At 55.2% G+C, this 24,081-nt stretch overlaps 2 protein-coding genes across 9 annotated transcripts in view; one reads left to right on the plus strand and one right to left on the minus strand.

Moving 5' to 3' along the window:
* The window catches only part of CFAP99 (cilia and flagella associated protein 99), a 46,774-nt gene extending 32,057 nt beyond the window's left edge, over positions 1-14,717 (minus strand). For 2 of the 5 annotated variants that reach the window (XM_046657245.1, XM_046657246.1), the window contains exons 1-2: positions 14,522-14,715; positions 6,696-6,822 (exon numbers count right to left, since the gene is read on the minus strand). In XM_046657245.1, the coding sequence (XP_046513201.1) occupies positions 6,696-6,806 (111 nt within the window). In that variant the 5' untranslated portion in view covers positions 6,807-6,822; positions 14,522-14,715. Of the gene's footprint in view, positions 1-6,695; positions 6,823-14,521 lie in introns of those variants that run through there. The other 3 variants (XM_046657242.1, XM_046657243.1, XM_046657244.1) reach the window with 3 other exon arrangements.
* Positions 14,718-14,972: 255 nt separating this feature from the next.
* ZFYVE28 (zinc finger FYVE-type containing 28) overlaps positions 14,973-24,081 on the plus strand; it is a 113,576-nt gene continuing 104,467 nt past the window's right edge. For all 4 annotated transcript variants that reach the window (XM_046656191.1, XM_046656193.1, XM_046656192.1 and 1 more), the window contains exon 1: positions 14,973-15,359. In XM_046656191.1, the coding sequence (XP_046512147.1) occupies positions 15,321-15,359 (39 nt within the window). In that variant the 5' untranslated portion in view covers positions 14,973-15,320. The remainder of the gene's footprint in view (positions 15,360-24,081) is intronic.

Consider the following 24,081-nt stretch of genomic DNA (forward strand, 5'->3'; position numbering starts at 1 on the left):
GGTGCTCCTCCCCTTGGAGCAAAAGAGGCCGGGGAGGGGGCGCCTCTTGCTCAGGGTCAGCTCTGGTCTCAGCAACTAGCACCTGCCTGTTTCCCTCTCAGGGTCCTCTGACCCCTGGGCTGTAGCCACACCAGAGGGCACCAGCCCCCGTCCAGCCCCAGGTCCCCCTTCTAACCTGCTATATTCTGTCGAAGGAAACACGGGGGCCCAGGGCAGGCAGGTCAGAAAGCCGTGAGTCAGCGGGGCTGGCTCGAGGATGCCCTGAGTCAGCGTGCCCGAGCTGAGGGGCATGACTTTGCAGGCTCCTGCTGGCAGCCTCCTCTGCCTCCGAGGCCCAGACAACAGCATCTCCCCTTCTCATTGATTACGTCTGCGTTTGGGAAGTGTGAGTAGGTATTTTTAATAAGGTCAGAGCCTTGAAACCACGACTGCAGGCCCTGATGCCATCAGTCCCCAGGCAAGGAGGTCAGGCAGGGCCGCATTGGACCAAGGGGTCCTGGAGGACGCAGAGCCAAATGACACCCTGGCCACGTGCCAGGCTGGGCCCATGGCCAGCAGGTACTTGCTGTTGGGGAAGGTCCACCCAGCCGGTTACAGAGAGGAGACTGAGGCCCAGAGGTGACATGGGTCAGAGGGCGCTGAGTGCTGAGCCTTCCACCAGGTGCTTCTGGCTGGGCCAGCAGAGGGTTGCTGGGCCTGGGCTCGGTGGCCTCTCCCAGAGGAGGCAGTGCGAGGCCCGAATGGCACTGGAGTCGGCCCCTGACTCCAGGCCAGCCTCAGTCACCAAGGCCAGAGGGCTACGGCCACCTAAGCCATCTCTGAGTTTCTGATACAATCTTGGGCCTTGGTCAAGTTCAGTGCTCCTGAGCCTGGGGACCCCAGCCAGATCCGAGGAGGGCAGTAAACACTCTGATGACAGTCTCATGGGCAGTCCTGGGCAGGGACTGGGCCTGTGGCACGGGAACCAGAGGCCACAAATCTGCTGCTCTTCACAGTCACTGGCTGCCTCCTACAGGAGCCACTCAGAGTTCCAAGACCCAGCTTGTCTGTGGAAGCACAGGGTTAGGGCCCAGCTAGACGAGGGTCCAGGGCAGGGAGGGGGCCTAGATGCTGATTTAATCACAGGGGCTCCTGCAAATCAGTGGTGCAAAGACTGAAGTCAGTTAGAAAAGGAGGCAAAGGAAATCGAGGCTGCTGGATGTCCACACGATCCCTTCTCCCTTTCTTCCTGCCTAACAGAAAAATGCCATCTCAGCAGTGGTGATGTGCCCAGCTAAAACTTTCCAGCCCCCTTGCTGATGGAGCCATGTGGCACATGCCTTTAATCAATGAGATTTAATGGCAAATTGCTGTGTGTGGCCTCCAAGAAAGCTCCATGAAAGTTAGGTAGATTCAGCTGGCAGCTACCTTATGTTGTTTGACTTTCTCCTCTTCTCAGCTGGGATATGGATGCAATGCTGGAGGTAGGGCAGCCATTTTGTGACTACAAGGCAAAGGTACATTCTAAGGATGGCTAAGCAGAGAGGAAGGGGAATGCATTCCTAATGGCACCACGAGCTGCTGAACCCACCCTACTCTGCCTGTCTACAGACTGCTTCTTATGTAAGCAAAGATATCTCTTAATTTCTTTAAACCACTGCTTTTCTAGATTTTGTTACAGCCAAACATTGCTTCCTAACAGATGTACGTCCAAGCAGGTAGTTCAGAAAAAGAAATACATATTGCTTCAAAACTCATGAAACTATAACAAAACAAATGCCGATTATAACCACACCAAGTGCCTTTCCCCACCTATTTGATTGGCAAAGATAAAAACACTTGCTAGCACCCTAGCAGCCAGGCTGTAGGGGGACAAGGACCTCTACCTGCCAGGGAGAGTGTTGATACGCAGATCTCCATGGAGGGTCAACTTGCAGTCTCTACTGAAATCACGAGAATCTGTGTTTTCTGGGACTTAACTGTGGGTGTGCCCCCGTAGATGCAGAGGACAAGTGGCCCGTCAGCCCCTTGGTGGTTTATAACAGCAAAAGACTGGAAACAACTACGAGCTCATCAGCAGAGGACGGTTACGACGATATGGCACAACCAGGCAAGAGGATGCTCATGGCTCTAAGATAAGAGTATGGAACAAACTCCACTACACCTTAGATGAAAAGAAAGTGCAGGACTGCGTGACAATGGGCCACCACCTTGTAAACATTTAAAAAATTATATATAAAAACTATGTATAACTTATATATCATTATACATAATTTTTGCATATAAAATTTATGTTATTTAAACATAATTTTTGCCAGATCGAATATCTATGCAAGACAGGCCTGGACAGTGTCTGGAAGGAGCCTAAGGACACTGGTCTCTGCTGGTTTCCTGGGAGGGCCCATATGGGAGGGAGACCCCCACTGGACACTGTTCTGAACCTTTTGGATTTTGGATCTTTGATGTCAATACATGAAGTATTTTAAAAGAATATTAAAATAAAAAATATATCCCGAGCCCGTTTTCTCTGAAACCACTGACTAGAAAAGTGAAAACAAGGCGTCCTGGGAGCTGGCCACTGCCTCCCTGCCACGCTGCCAGTCCCCCACCCAGGCCCCCACTTTCCCCGAACCTCCTGCCCAGGCCCCTTCCCCTCTCGCTGGGGCCTTTCCCCACGCCCGCCTCACCCCTGGGCTGTCGGACTGACCAGCTGCCAGGCACCTCTCCTGCCAGCCCCGCACGACCTTTCATTCCCCTGCTCAGAACTCACCGGCCCACCTGCCCTCACCTGTGGTCTGCTCAGTGGCCCAGATCTCCTGGTCCAGCGTTCAAGGCTCTGCCCACACAGTGCCTGAACCAATGGGCCACAGGTCAGGATTCCGAGGTCTGTGGCTTGTGGAGGTCCCTCTGCCTAGGAGCCCCTTGCTCCCTTCCTCCCATCCCCCAGAGAATCTCTCTCAAAGCCAGACCCTTCTCTGAGGCCTGCTCAGACCTCGTGGACTTTCTGGACGCCCCAAGCTGCTTGCTGTGCTCATCGTGCCCCCACCTCTGTCCGGCAGGCCCGTCAATTCTCTGGATGTTCCTGTGCCCAACCTGTTCGTCCTGGCGCCTGAGCTGTTGGCCTGGAGGGGGCTCTGGGAGCGTGGGGTAGGCTGGGAGTGGTCAAAGGCAGCATCTAGGGAGTGATGCCCACCCAACCCCTAAGAGGAAACGTTCATGTCCCCCATTGCGGTGCCCTAATGAAATGACACTTGTTCCAAAGTGACATTAACTGAGGGGGCAGAGCCTGGAGTACGGGGGAGGCAGGTGGAGAGCCCTTCTCATTCCTGATTCCTGCTCCCTCCCTGAGGGCCTGGCCAGGGCACAGAGGAGCTGCCCAGGCCCCTTGCTGGCAGTGTGCCTTGGTGCTGGTGTTCCTCCCCTCCCCGTGCCCTCTTCCCCAGCTCCAGGCTGCCGTCTGCCCGTCATCTGGGTCCTCAGTGATGTTCCCAGCCCTCAGACCACTTCCATTCTTCTAAAACCACTGTGGAGACTGGCATCTGGAGAGGCCCCACTCCCCACATCTCAGTGCCCCGTGTGCACAGTGTGGGCCCGACTCCCCACATCTCAGTGACCCGTGTGCACAGTGGGGATGATGGAGAACTTTCTCTCAACGGTAAATGGGTCCCTGCCCCATCTACAGACCAAAATCTTCTCCCAGCAACACACATTCTCCGTGGAGAAGTGCCCTCTGGGACTGTCCCCATGGGAAGTCCCACCAGAGGGCCGGGAGGCTGCTCTGTGTGAGGTGGTCCCCGGACTTCAGTCTGGAGAGGGAGGCATCATATGCTGCCCCAAATGCACCACTCCTGGGACCTTTGCCTCACCTGACCACCTTGGGCGCCCTCCTCTCCACCTGGTCCCCAGAGCCCAGCATTTCTGCGGCAACGCTGGGTGTCCCAACCTGGCCCCTCCGTCCTTGGCCTCCCCTAGGAGGCACCCTGTCTGTATGGGTTTCAGGGGCTGCTGTTAGAAATTACCACAAACTTGGTGGCTGAAAACGACAGAAATGTATTCTCACAGTTCTGGAGGCCAGGCGTCCAGAGCCGGGGTGTCGCAGGCTTGGTTCCTTCGCGAGCGATCAGAGGGAGCGTCTGTGCCGCGTTCCTCCAGCTGCTGGTGGTGGCTGGCATTCCTCAGTGTCCACGGCTCATAGAGGCATCGTTCCAATCTCTGCCTCTGTTGTCACACAGCCTTCTTCCTATGTGTCTCTGTGTCATCACAGGGCGCTCTCCCCTCTGTGTCTGTCCAAATTTCCCTCTTCTTATAAGGACACTAGGCATTGGATGTGGGGCTCATCCTCGGTCAAGGGTGATTTCATCTGCAAAGACGGTGCTTCCAAATAAGGTCACATTCACAGGTAACTGGGGGCTAGGACTTCAACATATCTTTTTGGGGGACGCAACTGAACCGATGACCCCACCCTTCACCAGACTCTCTGCCAGTTGGTTGATGTGCTGTATAGTTTTCTTCCAGGTGGCAATCTCGGGCCTTGGCCTGACAAGAGCAGTGTATTGCACCAATTTCCTGATGGCTGGGGAGAAAACGTGTTGTCCAAAGTGGGTGGGTTTCTAGGGCACCATGCTGCCTGGAGGTACGATGGACATCTGAAAGGATCTGAAAGGACCGGCGCACCTGAAGAAGCTGCCGCCTCACCACGTCAAAGGCGCCAGGCTGGCCCCCTCGGAAGGCGCAGGGCCTGCGAGTTGGGGGGTGGAGTTGGCGAGGCTGGCTCCCTGCTCACAGAAATGCACACACACAGCATGGCTCACAAGTGACGACCGGGACTCCTTTATCGTTAATAATCCATTGGTTGTGGGGAAAAAATCCTCCAACTCTTTGTTGTAACAAACCCGATTTTCTGTAATGGTTATTATCGACAAATAAAGACATTAACTCTACTATTTTTGCCGAGCTGTGGGGGAAAGGCTTGGAGGGCCTGGGGGAGCTGAGGGCAGGGACGCCGGGAAGTCTCACTGGAAACGGGAGGCGAGAGCTGCTGGGGAAGACGCAGGGCATTGGAGTCCAGAGGCCTTTCTTTTCAGGATGAGGGAAACAGCAGCAGTTGAGGCTGATGGGAAAGTGCCACAGAAGGCCGTGAGGACAGACAGACAGAGGGACTGCTAGAGCCACGTCCTTGAGCAGCTGAAGGGGCGCAGGCCAGGTGGGAACGGGGTGTGCTGAGTGGCACAAGGGGTGTCCGGCAGCTGGGGGAAGAGGGACTGTGGATGGGCCTGGCCCTGGCTATTTTCATCATTTCCCCCAGATGCTTAGGGTCTCAGGGAAAGAACTGGAGAAGCGGGGTGCAGAGGTGTGGGGGAGGGGGCGCAGCCGCAGGAGTGCTGCCCTCGCCCAGCCCTTGCTGACTGCCAGGCTCCAGCTGGCGGAGACATCTTTTCCTGAAAGAAGCTGGGGGACAGGCACTGGGTCAGCTGTCCCACACCTTCTCTCTTGGGGGAGGCTCTGGTTTCTGGCACCCCAACAGCCTTTGCGTGCACTGCCCAGGGCCCTGGTCCCTGCCATAGGACAGTGACCACCCACCCTGGCCTCCTGCTGGGTTTCCTTGCTGTTGCACCACAAGGTGGCTAAGGAAGGAGGAAAAGCTCCCATCCAGCCCAAGGGAAGGTGGGTCTGTGTGCAGCCTGGGGGCACAGCAGAGGCCACAGCTGAGCAGGCAGAAACAACAGCGGAACATCCTGTAATTAATGCATTTGCTACGACAGCCCCTCCTCCCAGCGGTGCGAGTGTTCTCTCCCCACCCGAGGGCAGTGATGGTGGGCAGCAGGTTGAGGGACAATCCTGGAGCGTTCCCCTGGGCACACTTGGCCTCTTCTGAATGTCTCGTCCAATGGGATGCCCCCTCCAAAGTCCTGCTCCCTGAGCACCTGCCCTCCCTGGTGGATGGACTGTGGTCAGAGCCCCAGGCAACAGGGAGGCCTCTGAGGGCTGCTGAGGCGGCCGGTGGTGCTAGAGCGAGGACAGACCTGAGCCCTCCCCACGCTCAGGGACTTCAGCCCAGGGGTCTCTCTGTATGAGCTTGAAATGGGGTGGGCCGTACGGGGGAGAAAAGGACAGGGACTACCCTGGGGTGTGGGAAAAAGAGCCAGTCACTAGAGGGTGGGGCCCTTATTTCTTCCAGGGGTCGGTGGGAAGATGAAGGAGGTGGGGCTCCCATGGGCCTCAGCGCCGGTCAGCCCTGCCTCTCTGTCGGAGGCTGCTCAGTGGATAGACACAAGTATGGCATGAGTTACGGCCAAGGCAGTGCTGCCCGGTACACGGCCATGTTCCGGGGCCCAAAGACACTCTGGGGTGCCAGTCGAGGTGACTCGTGTATGCTTCCAGCTGAGGACAGTACGACCCCAAGTTACAGTGCCAATGTTCTTTGCAGAAGAGTAGTCTGATGCACAGTCTGGATGCCACGAATGCCTCCTGAGGCAGAGGCGGTCCCGCCCCTGAAGGGCTCCTGTGGAAACATGGCCAGCCCCCATCATGACATTGAGTGAAATTGAGGACGTCCACCCTTTGGACAGCTAGGCATCGCGCTCAGGCCTCTCCCTGTGTAGGAGGGGAAGCAGCCGGGAGGAACGAATGTGACGTTTACTAGAAGGTAAATAGCTGCGTGACAGGTGTCACTGACTCGGCTTCCAGCCAGCCCTGAGCCACCGCCCTGAGCCTACCTGTAGGGAGGTGGACACAGTCTCCAGGAACTGCTCAGGACTGTCTTTCTCAGGGTTAAACTTGTCCAGTTGCTCAATCACAGTTTCAATGCATTTTTCGTAATAGGCCATCTTCCAGGGCGGGACCCTAAAAGCAAACAGTTACAGGTCACACCCTCCATGACCTCTGGGCTGTCAGCCTGGCAGGTGGTAGATGTGGCCGCAGGACCCTCACCAACAGTGACAGGAAGTCCACCAGGGAGCCTGGGACCTCTTGAGGTGAGTAACGCTAAATGGAAGGGGCAAATCTGGCTGGGGTAACCCTGGGCCTACTTCCTGGACTGTGTACCTGCAGGCCTCTGCTGCCTGGGGGAGCCGACCCCCGACTCACCCACAGTCCCAGCCCTCTCTGCCCTGCGCCTGGAGGTTCCATAGCTGCCCCCACAGGCCCCCCAAGCCATACAGCTCTGCACGGGTGGGAACAGCCCCTGGGGGGGTCAGTCCGGAGAGTGGAGGCACCCCATGAGCAGGCCTCTGGGCATCCCTCAGCCCAGCCGGGTTCAGTGACTGCTTACTCAGCAGGCCCTGCCCAAATGGGGTGGCAGGTCCTGCGAGGGGGTGACCTAATCACAAAAGGTTGGGCAAGAAGAATCCTCGGGTCACCAGGTTCAACACCCCCATTTTAAGGATAAAGGAACCAACAGCCAGAGCGGATGCATAGCCAGTAAGTGGCCAGGACTTGGATGGGCATTGAACATTCCAGAAAGACACCAGCTCGGGGAGACCAGCTTGGCCAGAGCCCCTCTCTGGGAGACCTTGGAAAAGCTGCTTGGGGTGGTGCTTGGACCCCAGGAACTTGTTCTAACAGATGGCCCCCAAATTGCCCTCCTAGGGAGGTGGCCAGGCCTGCCACAGCTCCCTTTCCACCCCCCTCTTGTCCCAGGCTGATGGAGCAGCTCCTGGGTGCCACCGTGCTGCTGGCCTTCCTGGGCACCAGTCATTGGCAAAGCCGGGCTGCTGGTACCCTGGGCAGCGGGGGCACCTCTCCACTCCCCACCAAGCTGGAGTGGCTCTGGATAGCAGCCCCACACCTAGACACTCCAGGCTGGAGACCAAGTGAAAAAACAGAAGCTACACTGACACTGGGGATCCCCAGTGAGAGGGCCAATCCCAGTCCATCCTGGTCCCCCCATCACTTTAAAGAGAATGAGGGGCAAATGCCACCAGACACTTGAGAAAGGCTCTGACACAAAACACTGCAAGGACACAAAACCAGCAGGACAGGAGGCGGGAGAAAGCAGACAATGTCAAGGCAGGAAAAACCCAGAGACAAACAACTATCCGACCTCCGAGAGAGAGAGACACACGGTACCCAAGAAACAAGGAACATTTGGAGGAAAAGAAAGAGTTCTTGGAAATTAAAATATGACAGCAGAACTAAAGATATAAATAGAAGAGGTGGAAGATAAAGTTGAAAAAATCTTCCAGAGAGCAGAAAAAGATGCAGATATAGAAAGTAGGAGACAAATACCAAGAAAATCAGGGAATGACTGCAAAAATTCCAAATTCCAATTAACAGGTGCTCCAGAAAGAGAAGAGAGGAATAATGCAAGAGATGGTCCCAGAACTGAAGGACGTGGTTTTCCTGATGGACAGGCCCCTGAGCACCCAGAATGCTTTTCTCTCCAGGGAGGGAGGAATCAGGTCGTGTAGGAAGGGACAGGAGTGCAGAGTGGCCTTGGGTTCCCCAAAAGGAGCCTAAACACGGCAACCTTCGGCTCCTGAGATGCGGACTCTGCAGCCAGGCATGGCAGGGGCAAGATCACAGAGGTTTGTGTGTGACGTCACCCACATCCCCGCTGGCTCTCTGCCCCACAGTGCCTCCTGGGCACCTTCACCTGAGCAAGATGCCTCTGCTGCCTGGAAGGCTGGGCAGTGGGAGAAGGACCTCCTGCTCCCCTCAGATCACTCTGATGGGCTCCAGCTGAGTCTTTGGGTGGGCAGACTTAGCTGTGAGCAGACAGGTTCACAGAAGGCAGACAGCCACTGCCTGAGCACCCAGCTGGCCCTGCTGCTGGGACGGTTACCGGCCAGGGGCTCTCAGCCAGGGCCAGTCTCTGTGCTGGCCTCTCTGGATGCATCGCCCTCTCCCTGGGAGCGTCTGTGCAGACCAGGCACTGCGTGTGGCAGCAGTGAGGGGTCATGGTGGATCCGGGAGTCAGGAGTGGTCTCAGGTCAGGGGAACCACCTTCCACTCTATCCATCATTAACCACCCCCCCCACCAAGTTCTTGGCTGCTGCGGGAACCCAGGGGGGCCTCCTCAGCATGTCCTACCCCTTCACAGCCCAGCATCACAGTCCCTAGGGCCCTCCTCCTCCTCTCTCCCACACTCAGCTACGTCCACTCAGGCTTCTCACTGGCTCAGAAGTGTGGTGTCACCGTCCACAGTCTTGGGCCCAGGCTGCCGTGACAGTTGGATCCAGGCAGCTGGAACACAACTAGGAGGGGCAAGCACTAGGTTGCTGGGGTAGGAAGGCTTCCTCTGGGGCCCTGCTCCAGGCAGTGCTGAGAGCGGTGGGGGCTTCTCAACAGGCACTGAAAGGGGGGTGAGCTCGGCCACTTTTCAACCTGTCCTCGTCATCACCAGGGTCTCCCACGTTGAAGCTAAACGGTGGTCTTTGGGGGTGTAGTGGTCAGAGGGATGGGTAGGGACGTCAGCAGGCGGGCGCTGGGAGTCCTAATTTTACTCCCTCATGCGGCCACAGGTGGGAACAGAGTTACTGACTCACACCCCGAGTGGTTTCTTCCAGGTCTGACCCTCAACAGCAGGCCGGACCATCTGGAGAGCAGGAAGCACAACGTTTTCTGCAACAGAAGGGCCCCTTGTCTTTGGCTGGAGGAGGCGGGGTGTCCCACTCGGCCCCTCCTCTCTCCTCCGCCAGGGGCTGGTTGGCTGGGCCGTGGGAGCAGTCCCCACCCGCTGACATGGGCAGGGGGAGCTGAGGGCCGGAAGCGAGGAGGTGTGCGCCTGAGGCAGAGGTGCGGGCAGGGTGCAGAGGTGGCCTCGGCAGGCTGTGGACACTGTGGAGTCAACCTTGCTTGAGTCCTGGGTCTGCTGGGCAACTGAGGACAGGTGGCTTAACCTCTCTGAGCCCTGGGTTCTGCAGAGCAGGGAGGAACTGTGGGCAGGAAGGTGTGATAGCTGCAGCCTGGGCCCTGACCTTGCTGCCCCCTCTGGGTGGGTTTCTGCCCTGCCCCACCCCTCGTCCTGGTAGTCCCACCCTGGCTTGGGTCCGCCACGCTCCTGGTGCCCACGCTGGCTGTGGTGTCACCGTCCACACTGAGGGCCAGCTGCCCTCACGCACTGGCACGGTTCTGGGGCCTCTTTGTTCCACTTCAGCTCACTCCTAAATAGAAAATAACCCCAGACACTCCAGGCGTCTCTGAGCCAAAGGCAGCATTGAGGGTGCGGGCCGGTTCTTTTTCCTTGGTGGGGGGTTCTGGGCCCCAGGGAGCAGTGTCTGCCCAGGGTCTGGCTCCTAGTTTCTCCTCCTTGGGACCTGGCCCTCAGGTGAAGGAATGCCGAGCTTCGGGGTCCCTGGAGGCATACTGACTCTGGGAGAAGGCCTGGAAAAGGCACTTACTGCCACGGTTTGCGATCTTTGCCCCAGCGAGACCTGGTTTTCCTCAGCCTAGTGCAGCTCATGAACAAAAGGACATGTGAAAGGCCATGGAAAGTGCTGGTCCTCACACTGACTACCCCTCTGCCATCAGAGGCCTTGCTGGGTGGGGTTGGAGCTGGGAGGGCTCAAGGCCTGCTGGAGGGCCATCTTGCTCAGGCTGCCCGTGGCCCCTGGGCAAGCCCCTCATAGTTTGTTACTTATGTTCATGCAAACCCTCTCCCCAGGCCTCATGTCTGAGAGGCCGAGCGACATTCCCAGCTGAGGCTCACCCAGTCTGGCTGCACCAACTGGCCACTAACCCACTAGCCAGGTCTCCCAGATCTGGCCTGCCACCTCACCCCACTAGCATAGCCATTGTCCATCCAGGAAGGTCTTCCTGACAGACAGGACAGTGTGCGGGAAAGACGGAAGGACCCAAGGCTTTTGTTTCGGCTGAGCCTTGGGTGGGTGGGGTGGTGGTAGTGCCACCCTCTGAGGTGGGGAAAGTTTGGGGAGGCGTGGTCTCAGGTCAGGGGAACCACCTTCCACTCCATCCATCATTAACCACCCCCCCCCCCACCAAGTTCTTGGCTGCTGCGGGAACCCAGGGGGGCCTCCTCAGCATATCCTACCCCTTCACAGCCCAGCATCACAGTCCCTGGGGCCCTCCTCCTCCTCTCTCCCACACTCAGCTACGTCCACTCAGGCTTCTCACTGGCTCAGAAGCCCCTTCACGAGCGTCTCCTGAACCTCAAACACTGTTCTTTCTCCTCTACCTGGTGAGCTCCTAGGCATCCTTCAACACCCAATTCAAATATCACCACCTGTGAAGCCTTCCTTCCTCCTCCCTTAGCTCTTCCCTTCTCTGTGCCTCCTGTGAATTCACCCAAACTTCCATTACACCACCGTGAGTGCCTGGAGCAGGCCCAGCTTTATCACCTTGGATTCCCTGGCCCTAACCCCAGAGCTGGTGCCCAGCAAGTGCAGCAGCAATGTCTGTGGAATGAATGACGGAATGTAAAAATGTACAAAAGGATCAAGTACTCTAAATGGTGCTCTTAGTTTTAGTCTGAAAGGTGACTTTGACATCCAGAGACAGACCTACCCAAAGACCATATTAGTATTTTTTTAAGCCTTTGCTTCCACATATCCTATAGTTCAACAGAGTTCAGTTTTACTGCCTCATTTAATTGGAAGATAGTAGATGCTACAATAATATTTACTAGGCAAGTAAATGTGGAAGAGAACACAACCTGTGTTGAGCCTGGGATTGCGATAGGGGATCAGGGTTCCCATCCCCACGGGGATTTTCTGCCTGTGGGAGTCCCTGAGGCCCAGGCTGGGTTCTAAAGTCCTCCCACCACCCACTCTGCCTGATCCCCAATAGCATCTCAGGATGAGGCACAATTTCGTGAAAGAGGCTACCATATCAACATAAAAGAAAACAACATTCACACATTCCAGGGCTCACAAGGAAAAGAATAAACCTAGGTAAAAACTCTATTTTCATAGAAACAATGTTAAGGATGGAGTTTTTTTCTTGCTTGCCCATCCTCTCATGGCTGACACGTCGGGGGGCTGCCCTGGGATGGGGCCCTGGCCCTCGAGCCTGCCCTCCTGCAACCGCTCTGGACACGCTCTGCCTGGAGGAACCAGATCTACACCTGGGGAAAGGGCTCCCTCCTGCACCTGGTGAGGGCGGGGGGAGTGGTGGTCTGCATGTGTACAGCGGGAGCTGCTCCCAGGGCGGATGGCTTCCCTGCCTTCCCCTCCTGTCCTGGGGCCGGAACATTCTGAAGAAAGGATCATCCAAGGGCCTTTGGTGAAGATGCAAGTCAGGGAGGAGCAAGAGAACCATTCAAGGCCGCCCCCAATTAGGAGTGGGCCTGGATGGAATGACTGGAAGCAATGAACGGATCAGCCAAGAGGAAGATGCAGAGGAGGGCTGTGGGGGGCTGTGGGGCAGAGAGAGAGGGGCCCCGAAGAGCCCAGCTGGGCTAGAACCACCCCTCCCTGTAACTCAGGTTCAGTGTTGGGCCTGAGTGCTCCTCGGGGCGTGGGTTCTGCACCCCCACACCTGGCACAGAGCAGTGCCCTGTGAGGGTGGACATCAGGAGACACACTTGCATTCTGCATTCCCCTTGAAATTAGCTATGAACTTCATGAAAACAAGCACATCTTTGGGTGGGAAAGAGTTATTAAGTTCATCTAATTCTGACTCATGCTTTTAATACCTCAGCTTTATTTTAATGGTGTAAAAGCATATATGTGGGAAGTGGGATTTAATTTCCAAGCTTATTGATTTTAACTCCACTAATCAGGACTTGACTCTCTCATATTTAAGGATAACTTGAAAGCAGGCTGGACCAAGGCTTCTCTTTTCTCAGCAAACCCTTTAGAGACAGAAATGGGACTACAGGAGGAGATTTAAATTCCATCAGGCACAGACCAGTCCAGCACCCTCAACCACTAGAGAGGCTTCACTTACATAGATCTGAAATATGTGTTAATTGAAATAAATTCTTTTCCTGGCTTTTAATCCTGATTAAAGCCAGTTTCCTAAGGATTCCTGCAAAGTCACACTCTGATGGCTTGTGCTTAAAGTACACACCCATGTGGCAGGTTCGCTGGTTGCTCTTCAATCTCCATTCTCCCTTTGCTCTTGACTAACAGAACTCTTGTTTTCAGTTGGGCCTACTGCTGTCCAACTGAAAGATGACACTTCCTAGTCTCCCTGGCAGGTGAGTATGCCAAGAAGTGAAAAGGGTGAGACTTCTGGAAAGTCTCCCTCTGAAAGGGACGGGCGTGCCCTTCTTCTCTTTTCCATCCTGCTGCCTAGACTTAGGAGGTGATGGCAGGAACCTAAACAGCCATCCTGGACTGTGAGGAAACATGTTAAAGATAGCAGGTGGGCAAGCTAGAAGAGCCCAGGTTTCTGATGACTTTTTGGGGCTGCCATACCACCCCAACTCAGCATTGCCTCCCCATGGACCTCCTTTATGGAAACATGGATAATCCTGTTTGGGCCACTATGATGTTGGGACTTTTCAGGACTTCTGGGGCTCAAGTGTTAGAAGGTTGAGGAGCAGAGGAGGCACCAGCCAAGGAGACTGAGAAGGAGCAGCCATGGGAGGAGAGGCGGAGAGTGCGATCCATTCCAGCCAAGTGACGATGTGTCCAGGAGGGGAGCACTCAGCTGGGTCCCTTGCTGCTGACAATTCAAGGAAGAGATGGAGCTGAGCTCCGATCACTGGATTTAGCAACATCAGGGTCAAGGATGACTTTGATAAAGAACCTTGGAGGAGCAATTGGGTGAAAATCTGATTCCAGTGGGCTCAAGAGAGAAGAGGTGGAAAGGAATTGGAGATGAGAGGGAACTCTGGAGGGGTTTTGCTGTTCAGGAGAGCAGTGACTGGGTGGTAGCTAGAGGGGAGCCGGGAAGACCACTCAGGCACTCAGAAATGAACATGGATGACTACCAGCACACACGGAAATCTCAAACGCCAGCTGGGCCCAGACTCACATTGACTTTAACGGAATAGAGGGGTCTTGGAGTCCAAGACTATCTGAGCACCTGGACTTTGGGTCAGTGATAACAGGAGCTGCAGAGAATAAATTCTCCATCAAGGGAAGAGTGGCTTCCCTTGCCTGCGTCCTAAATCTGCACATTTCAGAACACCCTGCACATTTCAGAACACCTGGAGCAGTGGTGCTGGGTGGGGACAGGGGCAAGCGCCCACTCGCCCTTGTTAGGGATCCTCCTCCTAAAGCCAGAGCACCGGCAGCCTCTTCGTCCCTCAGTTTCTTCAGCTGTCAAAGGGAATTTAAAGTGAGACCACATATTTGTTTTCAGCTCTCTGCTTGGCACATAATAGGCTCTCCGATTTTGGTGATTGTTTTTATGGATCCAAATTAAGGTACCGTGGGGGGGGGGGGGGTGGAAATAGTAACTATGGGAGAATATCTTTTTAAAAAGTACAGTTTATTGTGGCGATTAAAAAAAAAATCACCTTTAACTTTAATCAACGAGCTGGGAAGAAGACCAAAAAGGTGGTTAGTGAAAGCAAGAAGATGGGAAGCAAGGAAGATGAGAGCTGGCCCGCAGATCGCGGGAGGTGCCGGGGCCGAGGGGACGCGCCTCGCCCTCCTGTCTGTCCGGCCCCACCTGCTTCCCTTCCCCGTACCTGTCGGCGGGCTCCGCGGGCGCTCCCGAACCGCCTTCTCGCCTCCGCCGGCCCCACAGAGGCTGCCAGGGCCAGCGGCCAGGGGGTCTCGGGAATTGCAGAGGGTCCCCGGCTGCCCTCCGGCTCGCGAGGACCTGAGCAACCACGCACACAGGGGGCGCGCAGGGGTGCCGTTTGGGCGTCGTCACCTAGCAACCGGCTGCACGCTCCGGCGCTGTCGGCGGGAAGACGACAACCCCCAGAATGCACAGCGCCCGCCGCCAGGCAAAGGACGCCGTGCTCAGGGCCCCGCCTCCCCGCCATGCCCGCCGGGACTTGAAGTTCCTCGGCCTCGCCAGGCGCGCCTGGTTGCCCTCGGGCGGGGAGCGCGCCTCGGGCGGGGCGCGACGGGGAGCCGGGATTGGGCAGCCTCCGCCGCCCGCGGGGGGCAGGGGACTCGCGGCGCCTCGGCGCATGTGCGGCGCGGGCGGCAGTGGCGGAGGTGGCCGCGGAGGCGCTGGCTGTCAGTGAGCAGCGACGAGCCGGTGCCCTGGTGCCCGTGTCCATCCGTCTGTCCATCCGTCTGTCCGTCTGCCGCGGTCTGCGGGTCCGTCCGGCGCGCCGCCCGCAGAGTCTCTCCGGGCCGCGCACCTGCCCGCGCACCTGCCTGCCGTCCGCCCGGCGCCCCGGCTCCGCTCGCGCCAGCCGCCCCGGACCTCTCGGGGCCCCGGCCGCCCTGCCCCCGCGTCCGCCCCGCGCCGCAGCCGGGCCCGGGCGCAGCGCTGCGGAGGCGAGGGCCGCGGGGGCCGGGCGGGCGGCGATGATGAACAGGTTCCGAAAGTGGCTGTACAAACCCAAGGTGAGCGGCTCGTCCCGCCCTGCCGGGGCGGACCCCTTTCCCTGCCGTGACCCTCTCTCTCGTGCCGCCGACACCCCTCGCTCCGCGCGGCTCGCGCAGACCTCCGGTTCCGAAGCCCGCTCCAGGACCGACCCTCCCGCTCTTACCCTAGGGCCCCGTGCACTTCCCCCTGCCCGCGGCCAGAACGGGCCCCTCTCCCTCCTCATCCCGGTCCTGCGTGGCGCCCTGCTCGCACCTGTAGTCCCTGACCCGCAGCCCCAAACAGACCCCCTACCATTTCTCCCGGGTCCAGGAAGGACCTTTCCATCCCCCCTGCCTACACCGGGGGTGACTCCCTCATTCCCCTCCTCCCCCCCTGCCCCCCCCTCCATTATCGTGGGCCCGGAATGTGCCTCCCATCCTCCCTCTGCACTCCCGAGCAGACTTTCCCCACTTCGCCAGATGCTGGAGGGGACCCGCATTTCCCTCTCCCGGGTCGCGCGGACCGACCCCTCCTCCCCTGTGTCCAGAGCGAGTCCCCATCCCACCGTCCCGGGCCTGCCTTCCCGAACCAGGACGGATCTGCACCTCGGCGCAGTGCGCGTCCCCATCCTTGTCCCGTGCCCATCCGCGTGCTCTCGAATCCCGGACAGGGACCCAGCCCGGCCGGCGGGCGGAGCGCGCCCGGGTCCCGTAGCCTCAGCGGGCCGGAGGTGCGGACCCCCGCGTGGCGCCCCTCCTCGGCCGCGGGGTCGGGGTCCGGGCGGCGCGCCCCGCGCCTCGGCGGCTGCGCCAGTCGCACTGCGGGCGCTGCGTCCCCGTCGCCCGCCCAGGGCTCGTGTCCGCTGCGGCCGGAGTGGGGTCAGGCGCGCCCGGCGCGGGTCGGGGTGCCGCGGTGTCCGGAGCCGGGCGCAGTGTCCTGGGCGCACCCGCGGCGTCCGGGGCCTAACCCTGGGGGCCCGCGCAGGGGGAGGGCCCACGCGCTGGGATCTTGGGTGAGGGCTTGTGGCTCAGGTGGGATCACCGAGGCGACCAAGAGCGCGAGCGGGGCCGGCCGAGGCGTCTGGGCGCCTCGGACACCCAAGGCCGCAGTGTCGCTGACCAACCCAAGGAATCCGCCTCTCCTTCGAGGTTGCTTTTCTGGATCCAGCTTTCCAGCTGCCCTCCCCCACCGTGGGTGGTCTCTCAGGTAGGGGGTTCCATAAATCCGTGCCCTCCTGGGGTGCCCACTCGGAGAGGCAGCAGGTCCGTTTGGAAGATGGGCACTCGAGGTCCAGGGAAAAGCTTGGGGACCCGAAGGGCTCGTGCTTCGTGGCCTTTTGATCGGAGAGTTCTCCGAGCGTTGGTTGGGGCCTTAGGATGCCTGGGGCCGCCCCTTGCTCGGCCTTGGCCTCCCCCAGAGGGGACTTGGGTTCTTTCTGCCTGGTGCAGCGGCTCTTGGCGCTCCCCACCTCGCTGTGGTGTAGCAGCTACTTATTGCTGGTGGTGGCTCAGTCGGGTGCTGCGTGTGGTTTGGGGCCCCCCTGCCCTTGGCCACCTTCTGCCTGGCCCTCTGCTGGCTGTGGCCCCCCGCAAGGCCACTCTCAGTCCTGCCTGCCTCTCTGTGTAGGTTGCCAGGGAAGGTGGCAGTCTGCATGGGATATCTGTACAAGGAGTGGCTTTTTGTTTGTGTGACTTGTGTCACCAGTTAGGGAAAAACCAAATCCACTTGTGAAAAGGTCATTTTGGGGGTGGGCAGCAGCGTTACTTTTTCAATGACAAATGGTAAGGGCAGGCAGGAAGTATATCCCAGGTCGAGTAACATTCTGTTGTCTCCAAACACACTTTTGTCAGGGGTCCTGGGGCTCTGGGACGCCTCTGTCCAGGTGTGGCTGTGAAAGAGGCATCCTTTCAGGATCACCTTCCTGTATCATATTGCAGAAGGGAAGGAAAAGTAATTGTGGACTCTCTGTTTTATCAATAGCTGAGTAATTTCAGCGGCCCTGCCTGTTTCAGTATGGGGAAGAGCCTTTTTTTATCGCGGTAACATTGGTTTATAATATTATATAAATTTTGGGTGTACGTTATTACATTTCAATTTCTGTGTAGACTACATCACGTTCACCACGCAAAGACTACCATCCATCACCACCCACATGTGCCCTGTCACCCCTTTCCCCTCTGGTAACCTCCCTCCCCTCTTCCCCTCTGGTAACCACCAATTCAATCTCTGTCTCAATGTGTTTGTTGTTGTTTTTCTCTTCTGTTTATGAATGAGTTCATACCATATTTGACTTTCTTAGGGAAGAGTCTTTAAAAGTGGACAGTGATACTGCTCTTGAGGTTGTGCCCAGCCATTGAGAACCATGTCCCTAGTCTTCCTTCTTCAGCAGGCAGCCACCCCTCCGAGGCAAACTCCAGGGGCTAACCAGGGCAAGGTGGGAGCTGGTGAATGAGCTAATCCAAGGGACCCAGCACAAAGCTGTGTGCATTAGGAGCAGGGAGGGAATAATGTTTCGTCTGGTCCTCGCCTTTTCTCCACTGTCATCTCACATCATGTTGTCTGATATTTGTCCCTGACCCCTGGACACGAGACACTTCTGCATCTGAGATCTTTGTGTCCGGCTGTGGTGTTCGCTTGGAGCAGTGCCCTGTGGTCTGAGCTTGGGCAGTCCCTTGTTTGAGATCTGTCTTTGGAGTTAAATATCTTGATTGCTTGAAGGGTTGGAGTATGTTAGGTTACCCCAAGAGCTTTTCATTTTTCAAACCAAAGCTTAGATCTTTGCCTCAAATTAGGAATTGAATTTTATGCTTCCCCTTCCTATCTAACTTAACACATTTTGGCTCAAGTGAGCAAACAGTCAGTCCCGGGAAGATTCTGGGCTTGGAAGAATTGCAGTGTTAAGTGTTAGCTGTGGGAGGATGTGTCTCTGGAGATGGTTGCCTGCCATGGGGACTTCTTTTCACTTTTGTATTTAGATAGATATACAATTCAAACTGCATTCTTGATTTAATCCCGGCTTTGGTTTAAAACTGAACACTGAGCTTGTTGTTCATTACAATGCAGTGGAAAATATTCTGAAGCCAAAAATACTCATTGTTCTTGCAGTTCTAAAAAGCATTTGGAAATGCTTTAAAATATTCTTATATGACAGTTAAAAATTTTGATATCTGAATCATTAGTAACTACCTAAATTGAGTAAAAAAAAAAAAAAAAACCTGATGTATAATACAGTAGCTTAACATTAAAATGACATATGCATCTGCTCAAATTTCCATGTATTTTCTTTAGGGTGATCTTTTAAACACCACTGTGATTTTTCTTCGTGTAAAGTGTTCAGGATTTGTAGGTATTATCTGGACTGTGACGCTGCAGGGAAAAGACAGTGTGCAGAACAGCTTATCAGCCTGTCCTTCTCTGTGGTGTGGGTGAGATAATTTTTTTTGCTTTTGTTTAGGGAAGGCTTTTTCCAAGAGTTAACTTTAGAAAGGTGAAACATTCTGGAATAGTTTGTGTCTTCATTTGAAACAAAAAATATTAATATTTGTGTTCCTTGCTAGATTGTAACTCTCTCGTTGATCCCTGGTGACTGCGCTAAGGGCTAAAATCCTGTCATGGGGGAGGGGGACTCTGAATGGGACTAGGCCAGGATTTCTTGGCATCATCAAAGAGCATATAATGATGGTACAGGATGAATTTGTGTTTTCCATCTTTGAGGTGGGTGATGCTGTCCAGATGGATGGGGATTACCATGTGGTGGGTGATTACCACACTCAGCCCTGCACCCTGTGAAGAGCTCTCTCGTCTGCACCCCCAAACCACTTTTGGGGTGTGGGTCATTGACTTTCTTTCTCCCCCCTCTTGGTGGGGGAACATTCCTTGTAAATACAGTGCTTTACTGAGTGATATGTATCTGGAAGCTTTCTGTCAGTATTCTGGGCTCAGATCAGAGGTGAATGGCCTTCTCAAAGAGAAGCCTGAGGAACTTGCAGGGTAAAATGCTTCTTGGAAGAGGAACCCTTCGAGCTTTGTGGGTGCTGGGGTGCACCCCCCACCCTGGGGTGTTTTGTGGAACCCTGGCAGTGCTACATACAGGACTTCCTGCCATGGCTGTTCAGTTAACTCAGTCTCAGTTGGCTGGGGGTCTAGAGCCCCGCCTAGGGTCCCTCCCGGTTTCCAGGGTCCCGACACCTGGCAATGGGTGTGGAGTTGTCTGTCGGTGGCCTGCCCTCTGTAGCTGGGCCACCTGGTGGAGGGGGGTTACCTAGAAGGGCAGTGGCAGATGGGAGCCCTTCAGGACTTAAACCAGGCCCCAGGGCTGGGGGAAAGGCCTGGGTTTGCGTCTGCAGGTCCCCCAATGTGCATAGACAATGTGCAGCCCAATTGTCCCCTCAGGGCTCCTGACGGTGGCCACGGGTGAGGGGTAATAACACAGACAGATGACAGAGACCTGGAGAAATGCAACCAGGGTGTCAGCAAACCGCGAGGCTTTGCCATGGCGGGGAGGGGGCGTCGCAGTGAGGTGAGTGAGATGAATGAGACAGGTGGTCTTTCCAAAACCTGGGTCCTGCTGCCCCGGGGTCTGCATGAAGCATGACCTGTGGGAGGGCAGCGCCAGCATGTGCCTCGATTTCCCCTCTCTGCTCGCCTGGCAAATAAGCTGCTGTCCTCATAGTACTTTGCCAGAGCCCTGTGCCGGGCATGGACGCTGTTCTAGGGGATTGAGATTTTAGTGTTAACTTCTTGCCAGGCTGCTCAGTGATTTGTTTTCAGCAAATAAACTGAGTGCCCAGCTGCAGCTGAGGCCGTCCTTGGAGCAGCACATTTCTCTCTGAGGTGAACTACTGGAAAGCCAGTGTTCCGGAAAGCCTGGCCGCACAGGCTGTGCCAGGGCTGAGCTCCCTCTCCTAGTGGGTGCCTGGCATGGAGGGGGACCCGGGAAGTCCTGGGAAGGATGCTCGGCAGTGCTGAGTCAGAGCAGGCTTGGCTGGCCCAGCGCACCCGTCCCTGTCGTCCCTGAATTCAGAAGCACTGGGCTCCTCCCTCTGTGCTGCCAGATCTGGCCGCCCCTCCCAGAGAGCCTTCCTTCAGATGTATCAGCATTGTCAGGCTGTGGGCAAAGGGGAGGCCCGAGAAGGGGGGTGTCCCTGAAGATGGCTTGCAGAAGCTAGCCCCAGTGTGGTAGGGAGTGACTCAGCGGGTGGCTCACATCTCATTTCCTAGGCTTTCCTGTATTTCTGTTTGTGGCTGAGGGAGAGTGTGGGGCCTCACAGCCTAACCCTGTGCCACCGGCATTTGCAAGGCAAGGGAGAGGCTGAGCTGCAAACAGACGGTGAGCATCAATCTCTGTGCCAACTCTGATGTCATCGCTTAGGGGTATGCGCTTTACAGTCAGAGCAGTGTGTTTGCGGGAAGTGTGTGCTGTGTTTTCTGTTAAATGGGCGAGACGTGGGCAGAGAGTCTAAAGCTTCGCCTAATTGATATCTGGTACAGGCGTCCAGCAGGTGGTGGCGTTGGGGGGAGGGAGCCAGGGCCCAGTCGTGCTGCCCCTGACTCTGAACGGGAAGCCCATTGGATAATTTCATTCGACCTTAAAAAGAGACGGGTAATTTCAGGATGCTTTTGTGCCTCTCCTAGAGCTTCCAGGAATTCCCAGAACACCAGATATGCTCGTTTTAACTGTGTGAAAATGCACATCTAAGAGCTCATAAATGAGTTAATTTTCGATGTCGTTGTGGTTTTGTCTTGTTTGAGTTGACAGCATCGTGTAGCCACAGTTCTTAAGTGGTGCGCTGTGTGCCCATGCAAAGATGAATAATGGTGAGCTGATTCCAGTTCAAAGAAAAATAAATACCTGGAATGTTGTGGATTTCAAGTATTTCTCCCATGTTCTATTCTCCTAAGTCTGTGCTGCCTGCCACGGCTTATGTGTCTAAACAGCATTGAAGGTGCAGACAGGGCAGCAGGGACTCTCGCCATGGAGCCTGGGTGGGGACTGTCACACCCCGCCCAGCCCTATGCCTCAGTTTCCCTATGTGTCAGGTGGGGGTGATGGGACCTGCTGTGTGGAATTTGAGGAGACCATCTCTGACAAAGGCTCATAGTAATGCTTCAACAGATGACCACTGTCAATATCAGTGGAACTCGCAGGTCGGGTAAGAGTGTGTGGACTTAACACAGACCCATACTCGGCACATTCTGTGGAGTCCCAGGGGCCATGGCGGCTTCCGGTTACTTCTACCAGGTCATTTTGAGAGTGAAAGTGTCTCAACAGGTACATCCTGCCCCCGCATTCTTTTTGATGGCGTGCTGAGAACAGACCCTGACTCAGGGCACCCTTGGTATGCTGTTGGGCCTGGTTACAAATCATGACGATGATGAATAATGATGACGCTGCCCCTGCGCCCTCCCCCAGGGCAGAGATGCTGCTATGTGCTTGTTCATTGCTTGAGTACCTGCCTCCCGAGTGAGAGTCCTGGGGCTCAATTTCAGCCAGTGTGGGCAGCGGTGGGGTCTATCATGTCCAGCCCAGCCCCCAAACCTCTTGAGCCATCCTCCTCCAGCCTGTGGCCTGGTCCCTTGTTCCTTGGCTGGAGGCTCAGGATCCAGTAGAGGACTTGAGGGCCATGGGGAGGTGAAGGCTCAAGGGGAGGGAACTAGGCGTAAAGGACAGCTTGGGGGGATAGACCTCTATGGGTTAAGGCGCTGAGGTTTTGGGGATATTTGTTAAAGTTTAGACTATCCTAATGTGCCCCATTTGACAAATGAGGTCTCAGAGATAGCATCTTAACTACTGGAGCCTTCACAGCCAAGAAGAGGCAGAGCTGGGATTTGAACTCATGCTTGTTCCACCCCAGAGCTGGAACCCGTGAGCACCACCATCCTGAGCTGTGCATTTCCTGCAGGAAGGAACTGTAGCTGTCATCAGTTTTTACATAAGTCCCATTTGGTGAAACAATTCCTTTTGTACTTTTCATTCGGATTGCAAAGAAACTGAGATATTGATGGACAATTCAAGTGTTTGAAGGAGGAAGACAAAAGTGAATGGGTGGTTTTTTTTTTTTTTTTTTTTTTTTTACTGATCTGAATAGATTAAGCACAAGTAAAATAGAACATTTCATATTATGGTAATTTATGTAGAGTTGTTGGTTAAGATGAATGGAATGGTCTTTGCCTTCTTACAGTAAGTATTTTGAAACTCTTCCATTTCTCATTGTTTTCATGCTGGGTGGAGGCAGGGGGATGTTGGGAGCACTTCAAGTGGGGGTCCTTTCATGGCTGAGGGAGTCTTTCGAGCTCTGCATGGGGGGCTCTGTAAGTCTCTGCCAAGGCAGGGTTTGTCCCAACTGACACTTTTCCCCTGACCTCCCCCACTCCCCATCAACCATTGTACACTGAGTTCTTGGGGAAAATGGGTTAGGACACCTACTGTGGGGATGTGTCATTAGAGCAGTAATTTTTTCTTTGGATTTTCAGTTTTTGGGAATGTTTCCAATTGTTTTTAGGGACATTGTAATTATAAAAAAGTCTAGAAGCAGAATCAACTACTTAAATGTCAGATACATTTAAGAATTGTACACACATGTTCATAGCAACATTATTTATAATAGCCAGAAGGTGGAAACAGCCCAAATGTCCATCAACAGTGAATGAATAAATAAAATGTGATAGATCCACACGATGGAATATTACTCAGCCATGAAAAGGAATGATACATGCTACAACATGGATGAGCCTTGAAAACATTATGCTAAGTATAAAGAAGCCAGATACAAAAGGACAAAAGCTGTATGATTCCATTTATACGAAATGTCCAGAATAGGCAAATCCAGAGAGAAAGAAAGTAGATTAGTGGTTGCCAGGGGCTAGGGGCAGAGAATGGGAAGTGAGTGCTAAAAGGAATGGAATTTCCTATAGGGGCAATGAAAAAGTTTTAAAACTAGAGAGAGAAGATGATTGGACAACATTGTGAATTCACTAAATGCCACTGAATTGCACATTTTAAAATGGTCAATTGTATATTGTGTGAATTTCACCTCAATAAAAAAAGAATTTTAGTATTTTTTGAGATAATCAAGAGAAAAGATGTTTTGCAGCGGAGTAAAAAGACGCTCAGGACCACATTTCTTGAGGGGCTTGGTGTTCTGAGGCCCAGCTCAGAAGCCCCACAGCATCTCCTCCACGGTACCCACAGAACCAGCCCCTGATCACGGAGAAGGGCTGTCAACTCCACTTTTCGGTGGTATACGGGGACGGGGGAAATGCTGCTCCTGGGAGCGCTCCTCAAGGTGGCCAGGGCATGAGGCGTGGGGAGGATGGGGGAAGGGATGGTGGGGATGGTGGGGCCAGGGCTGGGTCAGGCTTTGAGCTCCAGCCAGAGCAGCTTAGAGGGACCCCCACATAAAGCTGTGCCCTTGGTGGCAGGGCTAGGAAAATGCTACGCCCTGCTTCGCCCCGTTGGTGCTGAGTCACCTGGGTGCCTGGCAGAATAAAACTAAGCTGTCCCAGAGGGGCCCTCCTGCTGCACCTGTGAGGTGGAGTTCCTGGTGAAAAGGTGCAAAACTCATGAGAAAGTGGTTTCCCCTGAGCAGGAAGCAGCAAACAACAGGGGCTAATGGAAGTGATGACGGGGAGACTGACGGGTGGGTTTGGAACAGTCCAAGAGGTGGGGAATGTCACTCACACAGCAATGCCAAACCCCTTTTAAACAAAAGCCAATGGGACTCCCAGAAATGAAAAAGATAGTAATTGAATTTAAAGACT

Source organism: Equus quagga, chromosome 3, assembly GCF_021613505.1.
Source record: "Equus quagga isolate Etosha38 chromosome 3, UCLA_HA_Equagga_1.0, whole genome shotgun sequence".
In the NCBI taxonomy this organism is placed as follows: Eukaryota; Metazoa; Chordata; class Mammalia; order Perissodactyla; family Equidae; genus Equus; species Equus quagga.